Below are 21,533 nucleotides of genomic sequence, written 5' to 3'. Positions count from 1 at the left end.
TTCTCATAAATTAAGTCCTTGTCAGTTGCATCATTTGTAGGTTGTTTTCTTTTTTATGGTTTGTTTCCTTTGCTGTGCGAAAGCTTGTGAGTTTGATCAGGTCCCCTTTGTTTGTTTTTATTTCTATTGTCTTGGGAGACTGACCTAAGAAAACATTTGTATGGTTGATGTCAGAGAATGTTTTGCCTATGTTCCCTTCTAGGGGTTTGGTGGTGTCTTATGTTTAAGTCTTTAAGCCATTTTGAGTTTATTTTTGTGCATGGTATGAAGGTGTGTTTTAGTTTCATTGATTTAGCTGCAGCTGTCCAGTTTTCCCAGCACCACTTCCTGTCTTTTTCCCATTTTATATTCTTGCCTCCTCTGTTGAAGATTAATTGACCATAGTGGGTTTATTTATGTTCCATTGATCTGTATGTCTGTTTTGGTACCAGTACCACACTGTCTTGATTACTGTAGCTTTATAATATTGTCTGAAGTCTGGGAGAGTTATACTTCCTGCTTCCCCCGCCCCCCATCCCCCAGGATTGCTTTGGCAATTCTGGGTCTTTTATGGTTCCATATAAATTTTTGGATTATTTATTCTAATTCTGTAAAAAATGTCATGGGTAATTTGATATGGATTACAGTAAATCTGTAGACTGCTTTTGTTAGTATGGCCATTTTAATGATATTAATTTTCCCAATCAGGAGCATTGGATATCTTTCCATTTCTTTGAATCCTCTTTAATTTCTTTGATTAATGTTTTACAGTTCTCAGCATATAAGTTTTTCACCTCCTTGGTCAGGTTTATTCTTAGGTATTTAATTTGGGGGTGTGTGATTTTAAAAAGTATTGATTTTTTAATTTCTTTTCTAATATTTCATTATTAGGATACAAAAATGCAACTGATTTCTGAACATTAATCTTATATCCTGCTACTTTGCTGAATCCATTGATCAGACCAAGTAGTTTTTGTGTGGAGTCCTTAGGGTTTTCTATATATAGTATGATGTTATCTGCATATAGTGACAGTTTTTACCTCTTCTCATCCAATTTGCATAGCTTTTATTTCTTTTGTTTGCCTGATTGCCATGGCTAGACCTTCAATACTATGTTGATTAAAAGTGATGAGAATGGGCATCTTTGTCTTGTTTCAGATTTTAGCTGGAAGGCTTTCAGCTTTTCTCCATTGAGTGTTATATTGTCTATGGGTTTGTCATAAATGGCTTTTATTATGTTAAGGTGTGTTCCCTCTATACACACTTTGGTAAGTTTTTATCATGAATAGATGTTGGATTTTGTCAATTGTGTTTTCTGCATCTATTGAGATGGTCATGTGGTTTTTGACTTTCGTTAATGTGTTGTATTAAATTGATTGATTTGCAGATGTTGAACCATCCGTGAACTTGGGATGAATCCTACTTGGTCGCAGTGTATGATCTTTTTTATGTGTTGTTGGATTTGGGTGGCTAAAATTTTGTTGAGGATTTTTGCTTTTATATTTATCAGCAATCTTGGCCTATAATTTTCTTTTTGTAGTATCTTTGTCTCGTTTTGGTATTAGGGTGATGGTGGCTTCATAGAATGTTTTTGGGAATGTTCCTTCTTCCTCATTCTTTTGGAAAAGTTTAGGAAGAATGGGTATATGTTCTTCATATGTTTGGTAGAATTCACCTGTGAAGCCATCTGGTCCTGGACTATTGTTTGTGAGGAGTGTTTTTATTAAATATTCAATTTCATATCTAGTGATCGGTCTGTTCAGATTATTTATTTCTTCTTGATTCAGTTTTGGTGGGCTGTATGTCTCTAGAAAGTTGTCCATTTCTTCTAGGTTGTTAAATTTGTTGGCGTATAATTGTTCATAGTATTGTCTAATGGTTTTTTGTATTTCTGCAGTATCAGTTGAGATTTCTCCTTTTTAATTTCTTATTTTATTTGTAGTCTCTCTTCTTGGTGAGTCTGGCCAGAGGTTTGTCAATTTTGTTTACCCTTTCAAAGAACCAGCTCTTTGATTTTTTTTCTGTTTTTTAATCTCTATTTTATTAGTTTCCCCTGATCTTTATGATTTCCTTTCTTTTGCTGACTTTTGGTTTGTTTATTTTTCTTTCTCTAATTCTTTTAGATGGTAGGTTAGGTTGTTGATTTGAGATTTTTCTTCTGTTTTGAGGAAGGCCTGTATTGCTGTGAACTTAACCTCTAAGAACTGTTTTTGCAGCATCCCATAGATTTTGAATGGTTGTGTTACTCAGTATGTTCTATGAGTAATTATGCTCCATTAAGAATAAGTATGTTCTAAGAAGTCTGGTGAGTCCCTTTCAACTATCTAAACTTGGGGAATCTTTGTAAAACCTCAAAGAATACTCAATAAATTCCAAGAAATGGAAATAATATAAGCAATATTCATTTACCACATGTAGTAAACTAGAAGCTAAACAAAACCAGAAAGATACCATAACTAGGAAATACTAGAAACATGTTATGAAGCAACTCTTATGTCAAAAGGGAAATCCAAAATCAAAAAAATGCAAATTTTTTTTTAAGTCCACACCAACAACATATGGAATTTCCTGGGCCAATGATGGAATCTGAGCTGCTGTTGCATTTGGATTCTTAACCCACTGCCCCACAGTGAGAACTCTACAAAAACTTGGAATTTTTTAACAGCAAGCTTGAAAAACATGACATGTCAGAAAACTATGGAATACAGCAAAAGCATTTACCAGAGGAAAAATCAAACGTTAAATACACATAAAAATGAAAAAAGAAAATAAATGAATTAAGCACCCAACCCAAAATAACAGAACAGGAAAAACAAAGTAAACAGAGGAAAGGAAAGGACTAGCAATAAATGCAGAAATCTAAGAGGTTGGGTTTCAGTTTTGTATGGCTGTGTTACTTTTTTTAATTGTGTACCATAGACTTAGTAGCTTTAAAACACACACATTTCTTTCTTTCTTTTTTTTTTTTTTTTTTTTTTTTTTTTTTTGTCTTTTTGCTATTTCTTGGGCCGCTCCACAGTATATGGAGGTTCCCTGGCTAGGGGTCAAATTGGAGCTGTAGCCACTGGCCTACGCCAGAGCCACAGCAACGCTGGATCCGAGCCACGTCTGCAACCTACACCACAGCTCACGGCAACACCGGATTGTTAACCCACTGAGCAAGGGCAGGGACCGAACCCGCAACCTCATGGTTCCTAGTCGGATTCGTTAACCACTGCGCCACGACGGGAACTCCCACACACATTTCTTATCTCACAATTTATAGAGGTCAGAAATCCAGGCACAACTTAGCTGGTTTCTCAGCTCAGAATCTTTCAAGGCCACAGTCAAATGTAGGCCAGGCCATGTTCTCATCTAAAGACCTTATTGAGGAAGACTCTACTTCCAAGCACCCAACGGTTGTTGATAGCTTAATCTCATTGCAGTGTAAGATTGCGGTCCCTACTTTATTTCTGACTATTAGCTAGGGCCTCATTCGATTTATAGGGGCCATCCACACTGGCAATTCACAACATCACTGCTTCTTCAAGGCCAGTGGGAGACTCTCTCTAGTCTGCAAAGATTGAGTTTCATACAATGCAACATCATAGTATGAGTGACATCCCATCACCTTTGCTATATTCTGTTGATTAGAATCAAGTCACAGATTCTGTCCACACACTATGGAGTGGTTACCCAAGAATGTGACTCATTGGGTGTATCCCATACCTTAAGATATGTCTGCCACAGGTGGAAAACAGAAAAAAAAAATATAACTAATGAATTAAAATAGGGAATCACAGGTTAACGGATTTTTAAAAAAAGACCTCACAAATATAAAAAATTAGATATTGCAAAGTATAAATAAACATCTAAAATGAAATTTTTTAAATATTTGCTTTAAGTTTCAAAACTAATTTATGTAATTCTACACAAATGAATATAAGCAAAGACTTGAAATAGGTAATTTTTGAGGAAAATAGAATTTTTACTCAAACTGACCTAAGCAGTGTTAGAAAGTCTACAGAAACTGATTTATATCAAAGAAATAGAGAAAATTATAAAAGAGCTCCCATCAGCTTCCAAAGAGGCATTAGACTTGTACAGTTTCACAGAAAAATTCCAAAAACCTTTTAAAGATTAAATGATCCTTATGCTACTTACACTATTTTGTATTGTAGGCAAGCAAAGGAAACTTTTATTGTTTTTAAGCAAAGTAATATTAATATCTAAATCCAATTGAGTATATAATATAGAATAGTTATAAAAATCTCACTTATGAAAACATCAATTCAAAAATCTTTAACAAAATATAAGAAGATTTCAAAAGCTGATGAACAAATAATATATAATGTATCATTTAGGGTTTTTTGTTTTTGTTTTTTGTTTGTTTGTTTGTTTGTTTTGAGTAACAAACCATTTGAAAACAACCTTCTTGGAGTTCCCGTCGTGGTGCAGTGGTTAACGAATCTGACTAGGACCCATGAGGTTGTGGGTTTGATCCCTGCCCTTGTTCAGTGGGTTAATGATCCGGCGTTGCTGTGAGCTGTGGTGTAGGTCGTAGACGCGGCTCGGATCCTGTGTTGCTGTGGCTGTGGTATAGGCTGGTGGCTACAGCTCCGATTAGACCCCTAGCCTGGGAAACTCCCATATGCCGAGGGAACCGCCCAAGAAATGGCAAAAAGACAAAAAACTATACTTAATTAACTATACTTCAATAAAACTTTAAAAAATAAAATTAAAAAAACCCTCACAAAAACAAAAAACAACAAAAAAAAAAAAATGGAGTTCCCGTCGTGGCGCAGTGGTTAACGAATCCGACTAGGAACCATGAGGTTGCGGGTTCGATCCCTGCCCTTGCTCAGTGGGTTAATGATCCGGCGTTGCCGTGAGCTGTGGTGTAGGTTGCAGACACGGCTCGGATCCAGCGTTGCTGTGGCTCTGGCGTAGGCCGGTGGCTACAGCTCCGATTCGACCCCTAGCCTGGGAACCTCCATATGCCGCGGGAGCGGCCCAAGAAATAGCAAAAAAGACAAAAAAAAAAAAAAAGGAGCAGAAGCATAATAGAGCAAGAACCAAGCCCATTTTAAAACTCTGAATACATTAAGTTGGCTAATAGCACAATGGCCAAAGCAAGTCACATGGCCAAGCATAAAATATGGAGATTGAGCAGGTTATCCCACCTCACAATGGGAGGACAATGCAAAATTATAGGTCAAAGAATGTAGACAAAAGGAAGGGTGAATAATCGGGGCAAATGATGCAGTATACTGTACCTTATGGCTGAATCTTATTCTAGCAATGCCAACTGAATGTGTTAAAAATGTAGATTAATATAATAACAGAAAAATCAGATGATCATCCTCAAAGAAAACAAAAAGTCATTTGACAAAATTTAACACCTGTTTATATGAAAAGGCCCCCCAATAAAGGGGGAATTGATGAATATGTCTTCAACATGATAAAATGATGTCCACCTCAGTCCCCAAACCACTATTTTATGTAATGGGGAAACTTTAGATGGTTTCATGCTAAAATAAGGAATAAGACAAAGGCAAGTAATTAATATATTAGAAGTTTAGCCAATGCAATTAGACAATAGAAAGCAATTAGAGGGCTTAGAATTTGAAAGGAGGAGGCAAAACTTTTATTTTTCAAATGAAAGAGTATATATCTGGTGAAGCCAAAAGAATCAATAGAAAAAACAAGATATAAAGAGAATTTATTAAAGTACTAGGACTTTATTATTAGCCTTTGTGTCTATCATAACAACTTAGACTTTGTAAAACAGAATCTTGTACACAATAGAAAATATCCATATAAAGAAAATTATAAACCCCCACTGAAAGATACAATAGTGGGCTTGAAAAAATACCAGTAAAAGCATACCATCACTTTTTGTTTGTTTGTTTTTTGCCACCCTGCAGCATATGGGGTTCAGGGGCAAGGGATCAGATCCAAGCTGCAATTGCGACCTATATCACAGCCAGATCTTTAATCCACTGAGTGGGGCTGGAAATTGAACCTGCGTCCTAATGCTCCGAAGACATTGCCGTTCCCTTTGCACCACAGCGGGAACTCCCATACTATTACTTTTTACCCTAGAGTTAGACAAGTTGAATAAAAAGATCAATGGGAAGGATAAACAAAGAAATGCCAAGGAAATGTTAAAGAAGAGAATGAAGGAGGGCAAACTGTTCCAAATATTGAAATCAACTACAAAGCCTCTATAATTAAAACATTAACGCTTCCTCTATTTCTTCCTATGTTATAACCCTCAAATATAACTAACAGTTCCAAATTCTATCACCATATATCTGTTTTACTTGTTTGTGTGTGTGTGTGTTTTCTGGCCACATCAGTGGCATATGGAAGTTCCCATTCCTGGGCCAGGGATGGAATCTGAGCCACAGCTGTGATTTTTGCCACCCCTGTGGCAATGCCGGATCCTTAACTCACTGCACCTCAGTGGGAATTCCTGTCTTACTTCTTTTTGTTTGTTCATGTGGTTTTTGGTTTTTTTAAAGTTGGTTCACTTATTTTTTATTTATTTATTTTGCTATAGTTGATTTACAATGTTGTGCCAGTTTCTGCTGTATAGCAAAGTGACCTCATCATACATGTATAAATGTACATTCCCTTTCTCATATTATCTCCCATCATGGTCTATCCTAAGAGATTCGATATAGTTCCCTGTGCTATACAGTAGGACCTCATTGCTTATCCATTCTAAATGTAATAATTTACATCTACTAACCCAAATTCCCTCTCCATCCCACTCCCTCCCTCCACCTCTTGGCAACCACAAATCTGTTAGCTATGTCTATGAGTCTGCTTCTGTTTTGCAACTAGAGATTCTCATATTAAGTGAAGTAAGTCAGAGGAAGACAGATACCATATGATATCACTTACATGTGGAATCTAAAATGTGGCACAGATTAACCGGTCTTATTTGTTTTTCAAGGTTAGATAAATGAAATGAACTGTACCCTTTCCTGCTTGGCTCCTTTTGCTCATTTGTATGTCTTTGAGAATTATCCATGTTATCACATGTGACAATTGTTTGGCCTTTCTAATGCAGTGTGGTGTTCTGTTGTACCAATATACCACACTATCTTTCCTACTGGTGATGAAATGTTGTGTTGTTCCTAGTTTTTAGCTCTCAGAAATAAAGCAGTCGTGAACATTGTTTTGCAATTCTTTTATTAGAAAATAGACATTAATTTAAAAATTGACATTATGTGTTCTTCGTTTAAAGGAAGCAGGAGAACTCTACCAGTTGCTCTAAGTGCATGAAAAACAGTGATTAAAGCAATTTCCTAGTCTGATCCAGGACTAACAAGGATGGGAAATAATTAAAGGGTTCAAGAAGTTTGGGATTTTAAACGAAATGCTTTCTGGAAAAGTAGCAGGCTATGGAACTATGAAATAATTATTTACACTTTTGAAGATTTAAATATAGCACTGAGTCTTCATAGGGGAATCCAGTTGGAAATGTGACCTCCCAAAATACACATTTGTCCCCTAGTGAGCTAATTTCTATTAAAGGTAGAAGTGCTTTCTAAGGAATTTGGAAGTCCAAACAGCTTGTTCAATTGTCCAGAGTGATATGGGGCGAAAGACGAGTCTTTAGAATCAGAAGGATTAGAGCTGTAATAGTGATTTAAGATTGTGCAATTTATGCTAATTCTGTCATCTCTCCCTTGGCCTCTGTTATTCCTCTGAGCAGTCTTATAAACATCTTTTTGGGGACCTATTCATTCATTTTGCTACCTAACGTAGAACTGCTAAGTCATAGAATGGACCTATAATGAGATTGAGAAGAATTTTTTTCAAACCGAGTGTATAGTCTCATCAGCAACATTTTTTTCAGATACTTTTTGATCTTTTAAGAATTATTTTTTGTGAAGGACACGTTCAAGCCTTTGCCTGTTTTTTTTTGGGGGGGGTTTGTTTGGGGGTTGGTTTTTGTTTTGTTTTGTTTTGTTTTTGTCTTTTTAGGGCTGCACCTGTGGCATATGGAGATTCCGAGGCTAGGGGTCAAATCAGAGCTGTAGGTGCTGGCTCACACCACAGCCACAGCAATGCCAGATCCCAGTTGCATCTGTGACCTACACCACAGCTCATGGCGATGCTGGATGCTTAGCCCACTGAGCAAGGCCAGGGATCAAACCTGTGTCCTCATGGATGCTAGTCAGATTCGTTCCTGCTGAGCCAAAACAGGAATTCCTGCCCATTTTTTGTTGGGTACTTTGTCATTATCAACTTGATTTTTAATTTTTATTGATGTGTTAATTGATATACAACAATATGTAAGTTTAAGGTTAAAATGAGTTGACTTGATACACTTATATGTTACATTATGATTACCACTGCAGCATTAGCTAATATCTCTGTCATGTCACATAATTATCACTTATTTTTTGTGATGGGAAAAATTAAGATCCAGTTTCTTAGCAATGTTGAAGTTTATAGTACAGTATTATCTGTAATCACTATTTTGTGCATTAGCTCCCTGGGACGTATTTATCTACTGGTTGCAAGTTTGTACCCTTAAACAACATTTCCCCTATTCACCCACCCTGAAGCCCCTGATAACCACCATTTTACTCTCTGTTCTTTCTAGCTTGGCTTTTTAGATTCCACTTACAGCTGAGACCATACAGTATTTGTCTTCCTTTGTCTGATTTATTTCATTTTGCATAATGTCCTCAAGTTTCATTCTTGTTATTGCAAATGACAGAATGTCCTTCTTTCTCATAGCTGAATAATATTCCATTGCATATAGATCATCTCCATATCTTAGTTGTTATAAATAATGCCGCAATAACATGGGAGTGTACATATATTTTGCTTTTGTTGCTTGTGATTTTGGTGTCCTGTCTAAAAAATTGTCAAGAAGTTTCCTATGTTTTCTTCTAGGAGTTTGATGGTTGAAGAAACTATTCTTTCCCCATTGAGTGTTTTTGGCTCCCTTGTCAAATATCAGTTGATCATAATGTGGGGATTTATTTCTAGGCTCTCTATTCTATTTCATTGATCATGTGGAGGACTAGCTAGAGCTCAGTGCCCACCTGCCAGGCTAGCAGCTCAATCACCACTGCCCTGTGCCCAACCAGTCACCATTGCCATGAGGAATTGTCTGGCCTCATTTTTTGTTTTATTATTTGAGTCTCTCCTTTTTTCTTAATCTATATGGTTTGTCAATTTTGTTTATCTTTTCAAAAAACCAGATCTTAGTTTTGTTTATTAAAAAAAATTCTTTTTTGGTTTCTATTGCATTTATTTTCATTCTGACATTTGTGATTTCTTTGCTTCTTCTAACTTTGGGCTTAGTTTGTTCTTTTTTTTCTAGTTCCTTGAGGTGTAAAGTTAGGTTCTTTATTTGAGATTTTTCTATTTACTTTTGTTTTTTGGTTTGTGTTTTGGCTGCTCCTGTGGGGGGTGGGGTGGGGGTGGGGCATGTGAAAGTTCCCAGACCAGGAACTGAACCCATACCACAGCAGTAACCAGAGCCACAGCAATGACAACTCTGGATACTTAACCTGCTGAGTCACCAGGGAACTCTGAGATCTTTCTAGTTTCTTAGTATATGTATTTATCACTATAAATTTGCCTCTTTGAACTGCTTTTGCAGTACTCCATAGTTTTTTGCTTTTTTTAGGACATTATTTGATTTCTCTTTTGATTTCTTGTTTGAGTCATTGGTTATTCTGAAGTGTGTTAATTTACACATGTTTGTACATCTTCCATTTTCCTCTTATTTCTGATTTCTAGTTTCATACCATTGTGGTCAGAAAAAATACTTGGTATCATTTCAGTCTTTAAAAATTTGCTAAGACTTATTTCGTGTCCAAATGATCTATCTGGATTACCGCTCTGGGTGAACTATCTATTGCTAAAAGTAGGGCACTGAGGTCCCCTACTACTGTTGTATCATGGTCTATTTCTTTTTCAGTTTTTGTTAGTTTAGTCTTCTCATTTAGTTAGTATTTTCTTAATATATTTAGGTATTTCTAAGTTGGGTTTGTATGTTTTTATGATTGTTATATCTTCTTGATGCATTGTCCACTTTATCATTATATACTGACCTTCTTTGTTTCTTGTTACTGCTTGTGGCTTGATGTCTATTTTGTGTGATATAAGTATAGCTACACCTGCTTTCTTTTGTTTTCCACTTGAACAGATTACCTTTTTCCATCTCTTCGCTTCAAACTTATGTTTGTCCTTAAAACTGAAGTCAGTCTTTTATAGGAAGCATATAGTTTGGTCTTGTTATTTTATCCTTCCAGTCACTCTGTGCCTTTTAATTGGTGAATTCAATCCATTTACATTTAAAGTTATTATTGGTATGTAAGGACTTACTGATCCCATCCGATTAGCTGTTTTCTTGTTTTTTTAATTTATATTGCTTCTTTTTCCCTTTGTTTCTGTCTACCTTTGTAAATTGGTGGTTTTCCATGGTGGTTTGCTTTGTTTCCCCTTTATCTTTTGTGCATCTACTCAAAATTTTTGTTTTGTGGTTACCATGAGTCTTTTTCCCAATTTTATTAAGAAGTAGTTGACAAGCATCACTGTATTAGTTTAAGGTGTAAAGTATGATAGTTTGGTTTACAATATATTGTGAAATGATTACCACAATAGGTTTAGTTAACATCCTTCATCTCATATAGATACAATAACAAGAAAAAAAATTTCTTTGTGATGAGAACTCTTAGGATCTACTCTCTTAGCAACTTCCCAAAGTATCTTACATCAGTGTTAACTATAGTCAACATGTTGTACATTAAATGCCTAGTACTTGTTTATATATAACTGGAATTTTGTACCTTTTGACTACCTTTTTCCAATTTCCCCTTCACCATGAGTCTTGCATAAGACATCTCATAGATAAAACAATCTAGTTCAAGCTGATAGCAACTGAATTTTGATTATCTACAAAAGCTTCACCCTTTTAAGTCCACCTTTTATATTTTGATATCATTATTTATCTCTTTTTATATTGTGTATTTGTTAACAAATTATAGTTACTGCTTTATCCTTTGACCTTTGTATTTATTAATTGGTTAACAAACCATGCTATTAGAGTTTTCTAAGTCTGACTGTGTAGTTACTTGTACTAATGTGTTATGTATTTTTATATCTCTTCATATCATTAATTAGCATTTTTGTGTGTGTGTGCACCCATGGCATGCAGAAGTTCTCAGGCCAGGGATAAAACTCACGTCGCAGGAGTTCCTGTCGTGGCTCAGTGGTTAACGAATCCAACTAGGAACCATGTGGTTGCAGGTTTGATCCCTGGCCTTGCTCAGTGGGTTAAGGATCCAGTGTTGCCATGAGCTTTGGTGTAGTTCACAGATGTGGCTCAGATCCCACGTTGCTGTGGCTCTGGCGTAGACCGGTGGCTACAGCTCCGATTCAACCCCCTAGCCTGGGAACTTCCATATGCCGCAGGAGTGGCCCAAGAAATTGCAAAAATAAAAAACCCACGTCGCAGCATCTACTGGAGCCATAGCAGTGATAATGTTGGATCCTTTTGAGCTACCACAGAACTCCAATTAACATCTTTTTATTTCACCTTGAATAACTCCTTTTAGCATCTCTTACAAGGCAGGTCTAGTGGTGATGAATCCCCACAGCTTTTTTTGTTTTGTTTTTTTTTGCTCTTTAGGGCCACACTCACAGCATATGGAGGTTCCCAGGCTAGGGGTCTAATCAGGTCTAATCGGAGCTACAGCTGCCGGCCTACACCACAGCTCACAGCAATGCCAGATCCTTATCCCACTGATCGAGGCCAGGGATCAAACCTGCAACCTCATGATTCCTAATCGGATTCGTTTCTGCTGTGCAACAATGGGAATTCCCCCTTAGCTTTTATTTGTCTCGGAATGCTATAAGAATTTTATGTTCTGGATACAAGTTCTTTGTAAGCTATCAGTGTTGGAAATATATTTTCCAAGTCGTTAACTGGTCTTTTCCCTCTCTTGATGCATTTTGATGAACAAACATTGTTACTTTTAATAAAATCTAACTTGTCAATTTTTAAAAAATAGTTTTGTTGTTTAAGTGAATTTTTTTTTCTTTTGGCTTTTTGGCTTTTTGCTATTTCTTTGGGCTGCTCCCATGGCATATGGAGTTTCCCTGGCTGGGGATCTAATTGGAGCTGTAGCCGCCAGCCTATGCCAGAGCCGCAGCAATGCGGGATCTGAGCCACGTCTGTAACCTACACCACAGCCCACGGCAATACCGGATCCTTAACCCACTACGCAAGGGCAGGGATTGAACCCGCAACCTCGTGGTTCCTAGTCAGATTCGTTAACCTCTGCGCCACGACGAGAACTCCTGTTTAAGTGATTTTTAAGTAACCTTCGCCTATTCCAAAGTGATAGATGCATGCTATGCTTTCTTCTAGAAGTTTTATTGTTTTACTTTTCACATTAAATCTACAATCCAGGGAGTTCCTGTTGTGGCTCAGCAGGTTACAAACCCGACTAGTGTACATGAGGATGCAGGTTTGATTCCTGGGTTCGATTCCTGGCTCAGTGGGTTAAGGATCCAGCATTGCCATGAGCTGTGGTGTAGGTCACAGACACAGCTCAGATCCCACATTGCTGTGGCTATGGCATAGGCTAGCAGTTGCAGCTTCAATTCAACCCCTAGCCTGGGAACTTTGATATGCCACAAGTGCAGCCCTAAAAAAAGCAAAAAAAAAAAAAAAAATCCCCTGTAATCCAGTTTGAATTTGTTTTTTGTGTATGTTGTGAGATAGAAGTAATGCATGGAAAATTTGAGTAGAAAACCCCAAATTAGTGTTATGTGTTAATGGAAATTCAGTGTGCTATTAAAAAGGCATCTCAAATTAGTTGAGAAAAAAATATAAACTTTAAGTAAATATTGGGCTAATTGGATAGCCATATAAAAATAGATTAAATTTGATCAATTTCTTACAAGGATAAATTCCAAATGGAAAATAAAAATGTTAATTTAAATCCATGAAAGTATTAAAAGGAAACATTGGTGAATTACTTTCTAAACTGGAGCATAAAAAGTGACTGAATTCCATTAGTGATCAGAGAAGTGTAAGATAACTTTTATGACATGTGCACAAATTAAAATTTAAATGACTGATAATAATTGGTGATAGGTCAAAAAAAATTGGTGATGGGATTAAGGGATCCATCCAAGGAAAGGATGTTACTATCATCAACATATATGCCCCAAATATAGGAGTACCCAGATACATACAACAAATATTAACAGACATAAAGGGAGATATTGATGAGAATACAATCATAATAGGAGACCTTAATACCCCCCTCACATCAATGGACAGATCCTCTAGACAGAAAACCAATAAAGCAACAGAGATCCTAAAGGAAACAATAGAAAAGTTAGACTTAATTGATATCTTCAGGACACTACATCCAAAAAAATCAGAATACACATTCTTCTCAAATGCTCATGGAACATTCTCAAGAATCGACCACATATTGGGACACAAAGCTAATCTCAATAAATTTAGGAGCATAGAAATTATCTCAAGTATCTTCTCTGACCACAATGCCATGAAATTAGAAATCAACCATGGGAAAAGGAAAGAGAAAAAACCTACTACATGGAGACTAAACAACATGCTACTAAAAAACCAATGGGTCAATGAGGAAATCAAGAAGGAAATTAAAAACTACCTTGAAACAAATGATAATGAAGACACAGCCTCTCAAAATCTATGGGATGCTGCGAAAGCAGTGCTCAGAGGGAAATTTATAGCAATCCAGGCCTTTCTCAAAAAAGAAGAAAGATCCCAAATGGACAACTTAACCCTCCACCTAAATGAATTAGAAAAAGAAGAACAAAAAAGTCCTAAAGTCAGCAGAAGGAAGGAAATTATAAAGATCAAAGAAGAAATCAATAAAATAGAGACTCAAAAAACAATAGAGAAAATTAATAAAACCAAGAGCTGGTTCTTTGAAAAGGTAAACAAAATTGACAAACCCCTGTCCAGACTCACTAAAAAGAGGAGAGAAAGAACCCAAATAACCAAAATTATAAATGAAAAAGGAGAAATCACAACGGATACAGCAGAAATACAAAAAACCATAAGACAATACTATGAACAACTATATGGCAACAAGTTTGACAATCTGGAAGAAATGGACAATTTTCTAGAATCTTACAGCCTGCCAAAACTGAATCAAGTAGAAACAGACCAACTGAACAGACCGATCACTAGAAATGAAGTTGAAGAGGTCATAAAATCACTCCCTACAAATAAAAGTCCAGGACCAGGTGGCTTCACAGGTGAATTCTATCAAACATATAAAGAGGAATTGGTGCCCATCCTCCTTAAACTCTTTCAAAAGGTTGAAGAAGAAGGAATACTCCCAAAGACATTCTATGATGCCACCATCACCCTAATTCCAAAACCAGACAGAGATACCACCAAAAAAGAAAACTATCACCCAATATCATTGATGAATATAGATGCAAAAATTCTCAACAAAAATCTTAGCCAGCCGAATCCAACAACATATCAAAAAAATTATACACCATGACCAGGTTGGGTTCATCCCAGGTTCACAAGGATGGTTCAACATATGCAAATCAATCAGCATCATACACCACATTAACCAAAAAAAAGTCAAAAATCATATGATCATCTCAATAGACGCAGAAAAAGCATTTGACAAAGTCCAACATCCATTCATGATCAAGACCCTCGCCAAAGTGGGTATAGAGGGAACATTCCTGAATATAATCAAAGCCACTTATGATAAACCCACAGCAAATATAATACTCAATGGGGAAAAACTGAAAGCCTTCTCACTCAAATCTGGAACAAGACAGGGATGCCCACTCTCACCACTGCTCTTCAACATAGTTTTGGAAGTCCTAGCCACAGCAATTAGACAAACAAAAGAAATAAAAGGCATCCATATAGGAAGAGAAGAGATCAAACTGTCACTGTATGCAGATGACATGATACTATACATAGAAAACCCTAAGGAATCAACCCAAAAACTACTTGAACTGATTAATAAATTCAGCAAAGTAGCAGGATATAAGATTAACATTCAGAAGTCAGTTGCATTTCTGTATACCAGCAATGAAATATTAGAAAAGGAATACAAAAATACGATACATTTTAAAACTGCACCTCACAAAATCAAATACCTCGGAATACACCTGACCAAGGAGGTAAAGGACCTATATGCCAAGAACTATAAAACTTTAATCAAAGAAATCAAAGAAGATGTAAAGAAATGGAAAGATATTCCATGTTCCTGGATTGGAAAAATCAATATTGTAAAAATGGCCATACTACCCAAAGCAATCTATAGATTCAATGCAATCCCTATCAAATTACCCATGACATTTTTCACAGAACTAGAACAAACAATCCAAACATTTATATGGAACAACAAAAAGACCCTGAATCGCCAAAGCAATCCTGAGAAACAAAAACCAAGCAGGAGGCATAACTCTCCCAGACTTCAAGAAATACTACAAAGCCACAGTCATCAAAACAGTGTGGTACTGGTATCAAAACAGACAGACAGACCAATGGAACAGAATAGAGAATCGGGAAATAAACCCTGACACCTATGGTCAATTAATCTTTGACAAGGGAGGCAAGAACATAAAATGGGAAAAAGAAAGTCTATTCAGCAAGCATTGCTGGGAAACCTGGACAGCTGCATGCAAAGCAATGAAACTAGAACACACCCTCACACCATGCACAAAAATAAACTCAAAATGGCTGAAAGACTTAAATATAAGACAGGACACCATCAAACTCCTAGAAGAAAACATAGGCAAAACACTCTCTGACATCAACATCATGAGTATTTTCTCAGGTCAGTCTCCCAAAGCAATAGAAATAAGAGCAAAAATAAACCCATGGGACCTAATCAAACTGAAAAGCTTTTGCACAGCAAAGGAAACCCAAAAGAAAACAAAAAGACAACTTACAGAATGGGAGAAAATAGTTTCAAATGATGCAACCGACAAGGGCTTAATCTCTAGAATATATAAGCAACTTATACAACCCAACAGCAAAAAAGCCAATCAATCAATGGAAAAATGGGCAAAAGACCTGAATAGACTGTTCTCCAAAGAAGATATACAGATGGCCAGCAAACACATGAAAAAATGCTCAACATCGCTGATTATAAGAGAAATGCAAATCAAAACTACCATGAGATACCACCTCACACCAGTCAGAATGGCCATCATTAATAAATCCACAAATAACAAGTGCTGGAGGGGCTGTGGAGAAAAGGGAACCCTCCTGCACTGTTGGTGGGAATGTAAGCTGGTACAGCCACTGTGGAGAACAGTTTGGAGATACCTTAGAAATCTATACATAGACCTTCCATATGACCCTGCAATCCCACTCTTGGGCATCTATCCGGACAAAACTCTCCTTAAAAGAGACACATGCACCCGCATGTTCATTGCAGCCCTATTCACAATAGCCAGGACATGGAAACAACCCAAATGTCCATCGACAGATGAGTGGATTCGGAAGATGTGGTATATATACACAATGGAATACTACTCAGCCATAAAAAAGGATGACATCATGCCATTTGCAGCAACATGGATGGAACTAGAGAATCTCATCCTGAGTGAAATGACCCAGAAAGACAAAGACAAATACCATATGATATCACTTATAACTGGAATCTAATATCCAGCACAAATGAACATCTCCTCAGAAAAGAAAATCATGGACTTGGAGAAGAGACTTGTGGCTGCCTGATGGGAGGGGGAGGGAGTGGGAGGGATCAGGAGCTTGGGCTTATCAGACACAACTTAGAATAGATTTACAAGGAGATCCTGCTGAATAGCATTGAGAACTATGTCTAGATACTCATGTTGCAACAGAAAAGAAGGGTGGGGAAGAAATATAATTGTAATGTATACATGTAAGGATAACCTGACCCCCTTGCTATACAGTGGGAAAATAAAAAAAAAAATTAATAAAAAAATGTATGTATATTTAACAATATACTGTTTACGTGTTTTATTGTGCTACTGTGTAATGTGGATTACAAAATGTTAAAAACACATATTCATAAAAACAACAGGTAAACAAATGTAAATTAAAAAAAAATTGGTGATGGGAATTATATGGAGTAACTGAAATTCTCATATAGTAATGGTAGGATTATATATTGGTTCTACCATTTTGGCAAACTATTTGGCAGTTTCTTTAAAAGTTATTCATATGCCTACCCTATGACTCATATACTTTACTTTTACCTACTCAAGTGAAATGAGTGTGTATGTCTATCAAAATTCTTGTATAAGAATGTCAATAGCAACCTTAATCACAATAGCCCAAAGCTGGAAACAACTCAATGTCCATCAATAAGAGAATTAATTTAACAAATTATACTGTATGTATATAATGGAAAAAAAAAGAACAAACTTTTGGTATAAGTAAAAACATGCATAAATCTTAAAAATACTATAGTGAGTGGTAGAGACCAGACTCAAGACAGTACTTTCTATATAACTTCCTTCATAAGTTCATGAATAAGTAAAATTAGTCTATAGTGATAGAAGTTAGAATAATACTTTTGGCTTTGGATTGTTACCTGAAGAAACTTACTGAGGTGATGAAAATGTTCTGTATTTTAATTGGGATGGTGGTTATTTAGGTTTGTATGTTTATCAAATCACATTAAACTGTATACTTAAAATATGTGCATTTTATTATATATGAATTATACTTCAATTAGGATAAATATATTTTAATTCATAATGAATAACAGATCTAGTTAATAAAAGTCAATGGGGGCTAAATCTATTAGATGAGAGTGAAGGAAAACTTTATATTGTATTAGATAAATCCAAGAACAAGCAAACTTATGTGATCAATCCTGACATCATTAAAACTAGGAAAACATGTGCCTTCAGATATTTCCAATGGTTGGGCCAGATTTCTCTTTCTAAACTTCTAGGCCTATTTCATAAATCCTTGATATAATAACAGTATTGATTATTAATTTTGAAGTAAGATTAGCTAATGAATTTTGGAAGAATCCCATTAAAATTTTTTTTTTGTTAAGATATTTGAATACTGGAAGGACTCATGATAGGAAATGTCTTTTTCAGGAATTCCCTTTGTGGCACAGTGGAAACTAATCCAACTAGTATCCATGAGGACGTGAGTTCGATCCCTGGCTTTGCTCAGGGCTCAGGGGGTTGGGTATCCAGCATTGCCGTGAGCTGTGGTGAGGTTGCAGACACAGCTCTGATCCCATGTTACTGTGGCTGTGGCATTGCCCGGCAGCTGTAGTTCTGATTTGACCTCTAGCCTGGGAACTTCCATATGCCATGGGTGAGGCCCTGAAAAGAAAAAAAAAGAGGGGGCGGGGGAAGAAAGAAATGTCTCTTTCATAATCTCTTTGAGAAAAACACATAGCATATGGGCCCTGGAATGAACATTTTGTGTCTGGTCTGGTTGGGAGTAGAAGTTACCATTTCCAGTATACTCAACAAAATAGATGGTAAACCAGCAAAGGCATGAAGCCACAAGTCCTCCAGGCTAAACAGATGGATGAGAAAACTTCATCAGCTTTACTGGCTGTTCAATTAAGCACAGTAAAGTTTAACTGGCCAGCCAAAGGCAATAGTTATGTGTAAGACGTGGCACTCCTCTTGCTGTGATTGATAACGTCCTAGGGCAAATTAAATAAACAGAGAAATGACTCATTATGAGAGAGTGTCAAAAAAAGTATTCATACAGTGACTTGAGTATTCAGAGGAGAGAGGATTTGTTCAGCAATGGCATGGGTTGCTGGGAAGTTCAGAGTGGGGGTGGGTGGCGAAAGTGGAATGGAATTGAGGAAGACTAGAAGAGGAAGGGGAAGAAATGAGAGTTGTAATGTATCTTGAAAGTACACCTTGACAGGCCTAGAGGTGACTGTGTGAGCTGTGAATGTCATAGAGGCAGGTAATTCTTTATTTGCTGTTTCCTACTAATATTGACTATGGAAATACTTTGTACATGCCAAGAAAATCATGACCGAGTATGAGATGGACACTGTTCTCAGGGGAAAATAACTTTTTGTCCCTAGAGGAAAATCTTGACTGTCCACCATCTGTTTTATTGCTATTTTTGCTTAATGATAACCATGATAAATGGGGGTTTTAGATAAAAATACTTGTGAATTTTCAGCTGAAAAATTTCTAGTATGCCTCAACTATCTCAGATAATCACAAAGACCTAGAATGGTCTTATTTTAAATTTTTCTATTGGGCTCTTGGGGTAGGCTTGTTGAAGTTTAGAAATGCCAGTCCCTAGAATGGGAGAAATCTGTTGTTCAGAATCACTATTCTCCAACCGAGGTAGCTGAACCAAGCTGGAGACAACAGGTGGGATAACCCTGAATTTCAGAGAGAGTTGGGGTACTTCCTTGACAGGGCAGGAATGCAAGTGCAAGCAGAGAAACATCAGAAACATCTTAAAGTGAGACCTCAGGAGAAAAAATATTTTAGACTTTTAAAGTTGCAGTAATCGTAGTTGCAGCATGTATGAACATAAGTTCGATTGTTGCGGACATATGTCAAGTCTCTGCAGAATTTCTGACACACCAGGTAGGATAACTGGAGGGTCTTATCTGTAATAAGAAGGAATCATAGAAAATAAGCCTGTGATCTAAGTTCTCCAAAGACAAGTCCAACCTGGCTCTAGTCCTGTCAGTAAAAACTGAATTAAGCATCAGGGCAGGTTTGGGGATGGCTTCCTATCTTAAACTTCCCAAGAGGACCCAGACAGGAGATGAAGAAATCACAGGTCCCCTGCTTATTTGCCTAAGCTCCTTGGCAACCCTCAACTCTTTGTACAGATGCTTCTTCCTCCTATCTCATTTCCCCAAGTCCTCTTCTGCCTGCATGCATAGGGACCCATGCCCCGGGCATTTTGCACTTCAGTTCCTCTCTTGAGTTGGCTTTAGTCTGAGATAGAAGATTGTTGACATACTCTCCCAAAGAGAAATCTCATAGAACCCTCCTGGACCCTCTAACTTACCCTGGAAGATCTTTAAGATCATGCACGTCTCATGCTTCTTAGCAACACAGACACCGAAGCCTCTTCTACAGCGATCTGTCTGTGTGCGGAGGTGGCATGTAATGCATGTCAGTGGTATCACCGCTGGAGAAGACAGAGCAGGTGTAAGGCCAGGAGGAGGCTTTCACTTAGAAGAAACTAGACCTTTCTAGACCTGGGGTGGGGTACTTTGCAGGGGGGGTGGATAAAGAGCTGGTAGTTGGGATCAGGTTTTAAGCAGTTGGAGCTCTCACTAGCTACCCATCCCAGAGAAGTATTATGGTGAGAGTGAAAGAATTCTGGTCCCAACTTCAGCCCTTTTAATCTGGTAACTTTAAGTGAATATTTAGCCTCCATGGCATTGTTTTTCCAGCTTAAAAATTATTCTATTAGTGCTGACCTGGCTTACCTGGCAGCACTGTATATTGACAAGGATGTGACAATGAGGCTGAGTTCTTTAAATGATTTTACCCATGCTACTAGTGTTACTAGGATGGAACTTCTGACATTTTCATCTTATATATTATTAGGTGATATCTTCTGCCTGGAACTTCAAACTGCATCTATGTGAAGACCTCATGAATTATACCATAGTCAGTGCCACTTTTTTTGCGGTACTGTTGGTGAGCTAATAAAAATTCAGGTTTAAAAAAAAAATTCAGGTTTAATTTTTCAAATAAAACCTGTCCTTGGTACACCTAAGTGAGAAGATAACATTTATGGGATGTCTCATTCAGGCCATGTTCTCTTACTTGTATCTGATTAAATCCTCATAAAAGCCTTGTAAGTAGGTATTTCCCCATTTTCAGATGAGCAACAGGAGGTACAGAGAATTTAAGACAATAACTGAATCATTTTTTAATCTATTTGATTCCAATTCATCCATTATTTTCTCTCCCATAATCCCTCAATTTTAATATAAAGATCCCTGATAAGGGTATCAAAAGCCCTTGTCTGGCACTAAAACCAATTACAAAATTATTCGTTGTTGACTAAACTTGCTCCCTCAGCAAATGGGATACAGATTTATAAACAGAAAGGATGCCCTAAGGAAAATCTTGCTAGGATTTTTGGTTATGGGGAACAGTAGGGACAGAATGAGGAAGTAGTAGGACAGCCGTAGAAGCTTGAGCCCTTAGTGGGGAATGGCAGAACATTGAAATGGTCAGAAAAGTTGGCATGGAGGCCCAGGGAGCATTGTGAAGTCTAGCATCCCCTCCCATGTAAGTGTGATAAAACTTAGTCCTGCAGGGACACCAGCTCAACATATGGAGTGTCCTGGGTCTTCCTAGACTGTCTTTGGAGCCCACACCTCAGGTCTGTGACTCACCCACAATGCAGCAGAAGAGGGCTAAGAGCAACAAGAAATGTTTGTCCATCCTGACCGAGAAGTCCTTTGTACAATTAAAAAAGAAGCTAGGGGATGCAAGTGTGGGCCTTTAGGCTACGAGAGGAAACCTTCCTCTTCATCATGGGCAGGGTTATTCATGCATAAGGGGAACCAATCATACCA

General features: G+C 37.2%; 1 protein-coding gene and 1 long non-coding RNA gene across 3 annotated transcripts in view; one reads left to right on the top strand and one right to left on the bottom strand.

Annotated features, from left to right (window-relative positions):
- The window catches only part of LOC100736666, a 62,919-nt gene that overhangs the window by 31,031 nt on the left and 10,355 nt on the right, over positions 1–21,533 (top strand). Inside the window, exon 7 of one of the 2 annotated variants that reach the window (XR_002335727.1) lies at positions 20,551–21,385. The exons of the other annotated variant lie outside the window; for it this stretch is intronic. This is a non-coding gene — a long non-coding RNA (uncharacterized LOC100736666). Of the gene's footprint in view, positions 1–20,550; positions 21,386–21,533 lie in introns of those variants that run through there. 2 annotated transcript variants of the gene reach the window in all.
- PATE3 (prostate and testis expressed 3) lies at positions 18,271–21,452 on the bottom strand. The gene is made up of 3 exons (XM_013979551.2): positions 21,351–21,452; positions 20,003–20,125; positions 18,271–19,592 (listed from the first exon to the last, which is right to left on the bottom strand). The coding sequence occupies exons 1-3, from the start codon at positions 21,397–21,399 to the stop codon at positions 19,450–19,452; spliced, it is 315 nt and encodes a 104-aa protein (XP_013835005.2). The 5' UTR covers positions 21,400–21,452; the 3' UTR covers positions 18,271–19,449.

Source organism: Sus scrofa, chromosome 9, assembly GCF_000003025.6.
Source record: "Sus scrofa isolate TJ Tabasco breed Duroc chromosome 9, Sscrofa11.1, whole genome shotgun sequence".
NCBI lineage: Eukaryota > Metazoa > Chordata > Mammalia > Artiodactyla > Suidae > Sus > Sus scrofa.
The sequence above is the reverse complement of the archived record's forward strand: the minus strand, read 5'-3'. Positions and strand labels throughout refer to the sequence as shown.

Excerpts from the sequence above, each read along its gene's own strand:
- PATE3 (XM_013979551.2), bottom strand. The coding sequence starts at position 21,399 with ATGGACAAACATTTCTTGTTGCTCTTAGCCCTCTTCTGCTGCATTGTG. Across the intron at positions 20,126-21,350 it reads CCTCTTCTGCTGCATTGTGG|CGGTGATACCACTGACATGC; the intron begins GTGAGTCACAGA and ends TGTCTTCTCCAG. Across the intron at positions 19,593-20,002 it reads GATCTTAAAGATCTTCCAGG|ATAAGACCCTCCAGTTATCC; the intron begins GTAAGTTAGAGG and ends TTCTTATTACAG.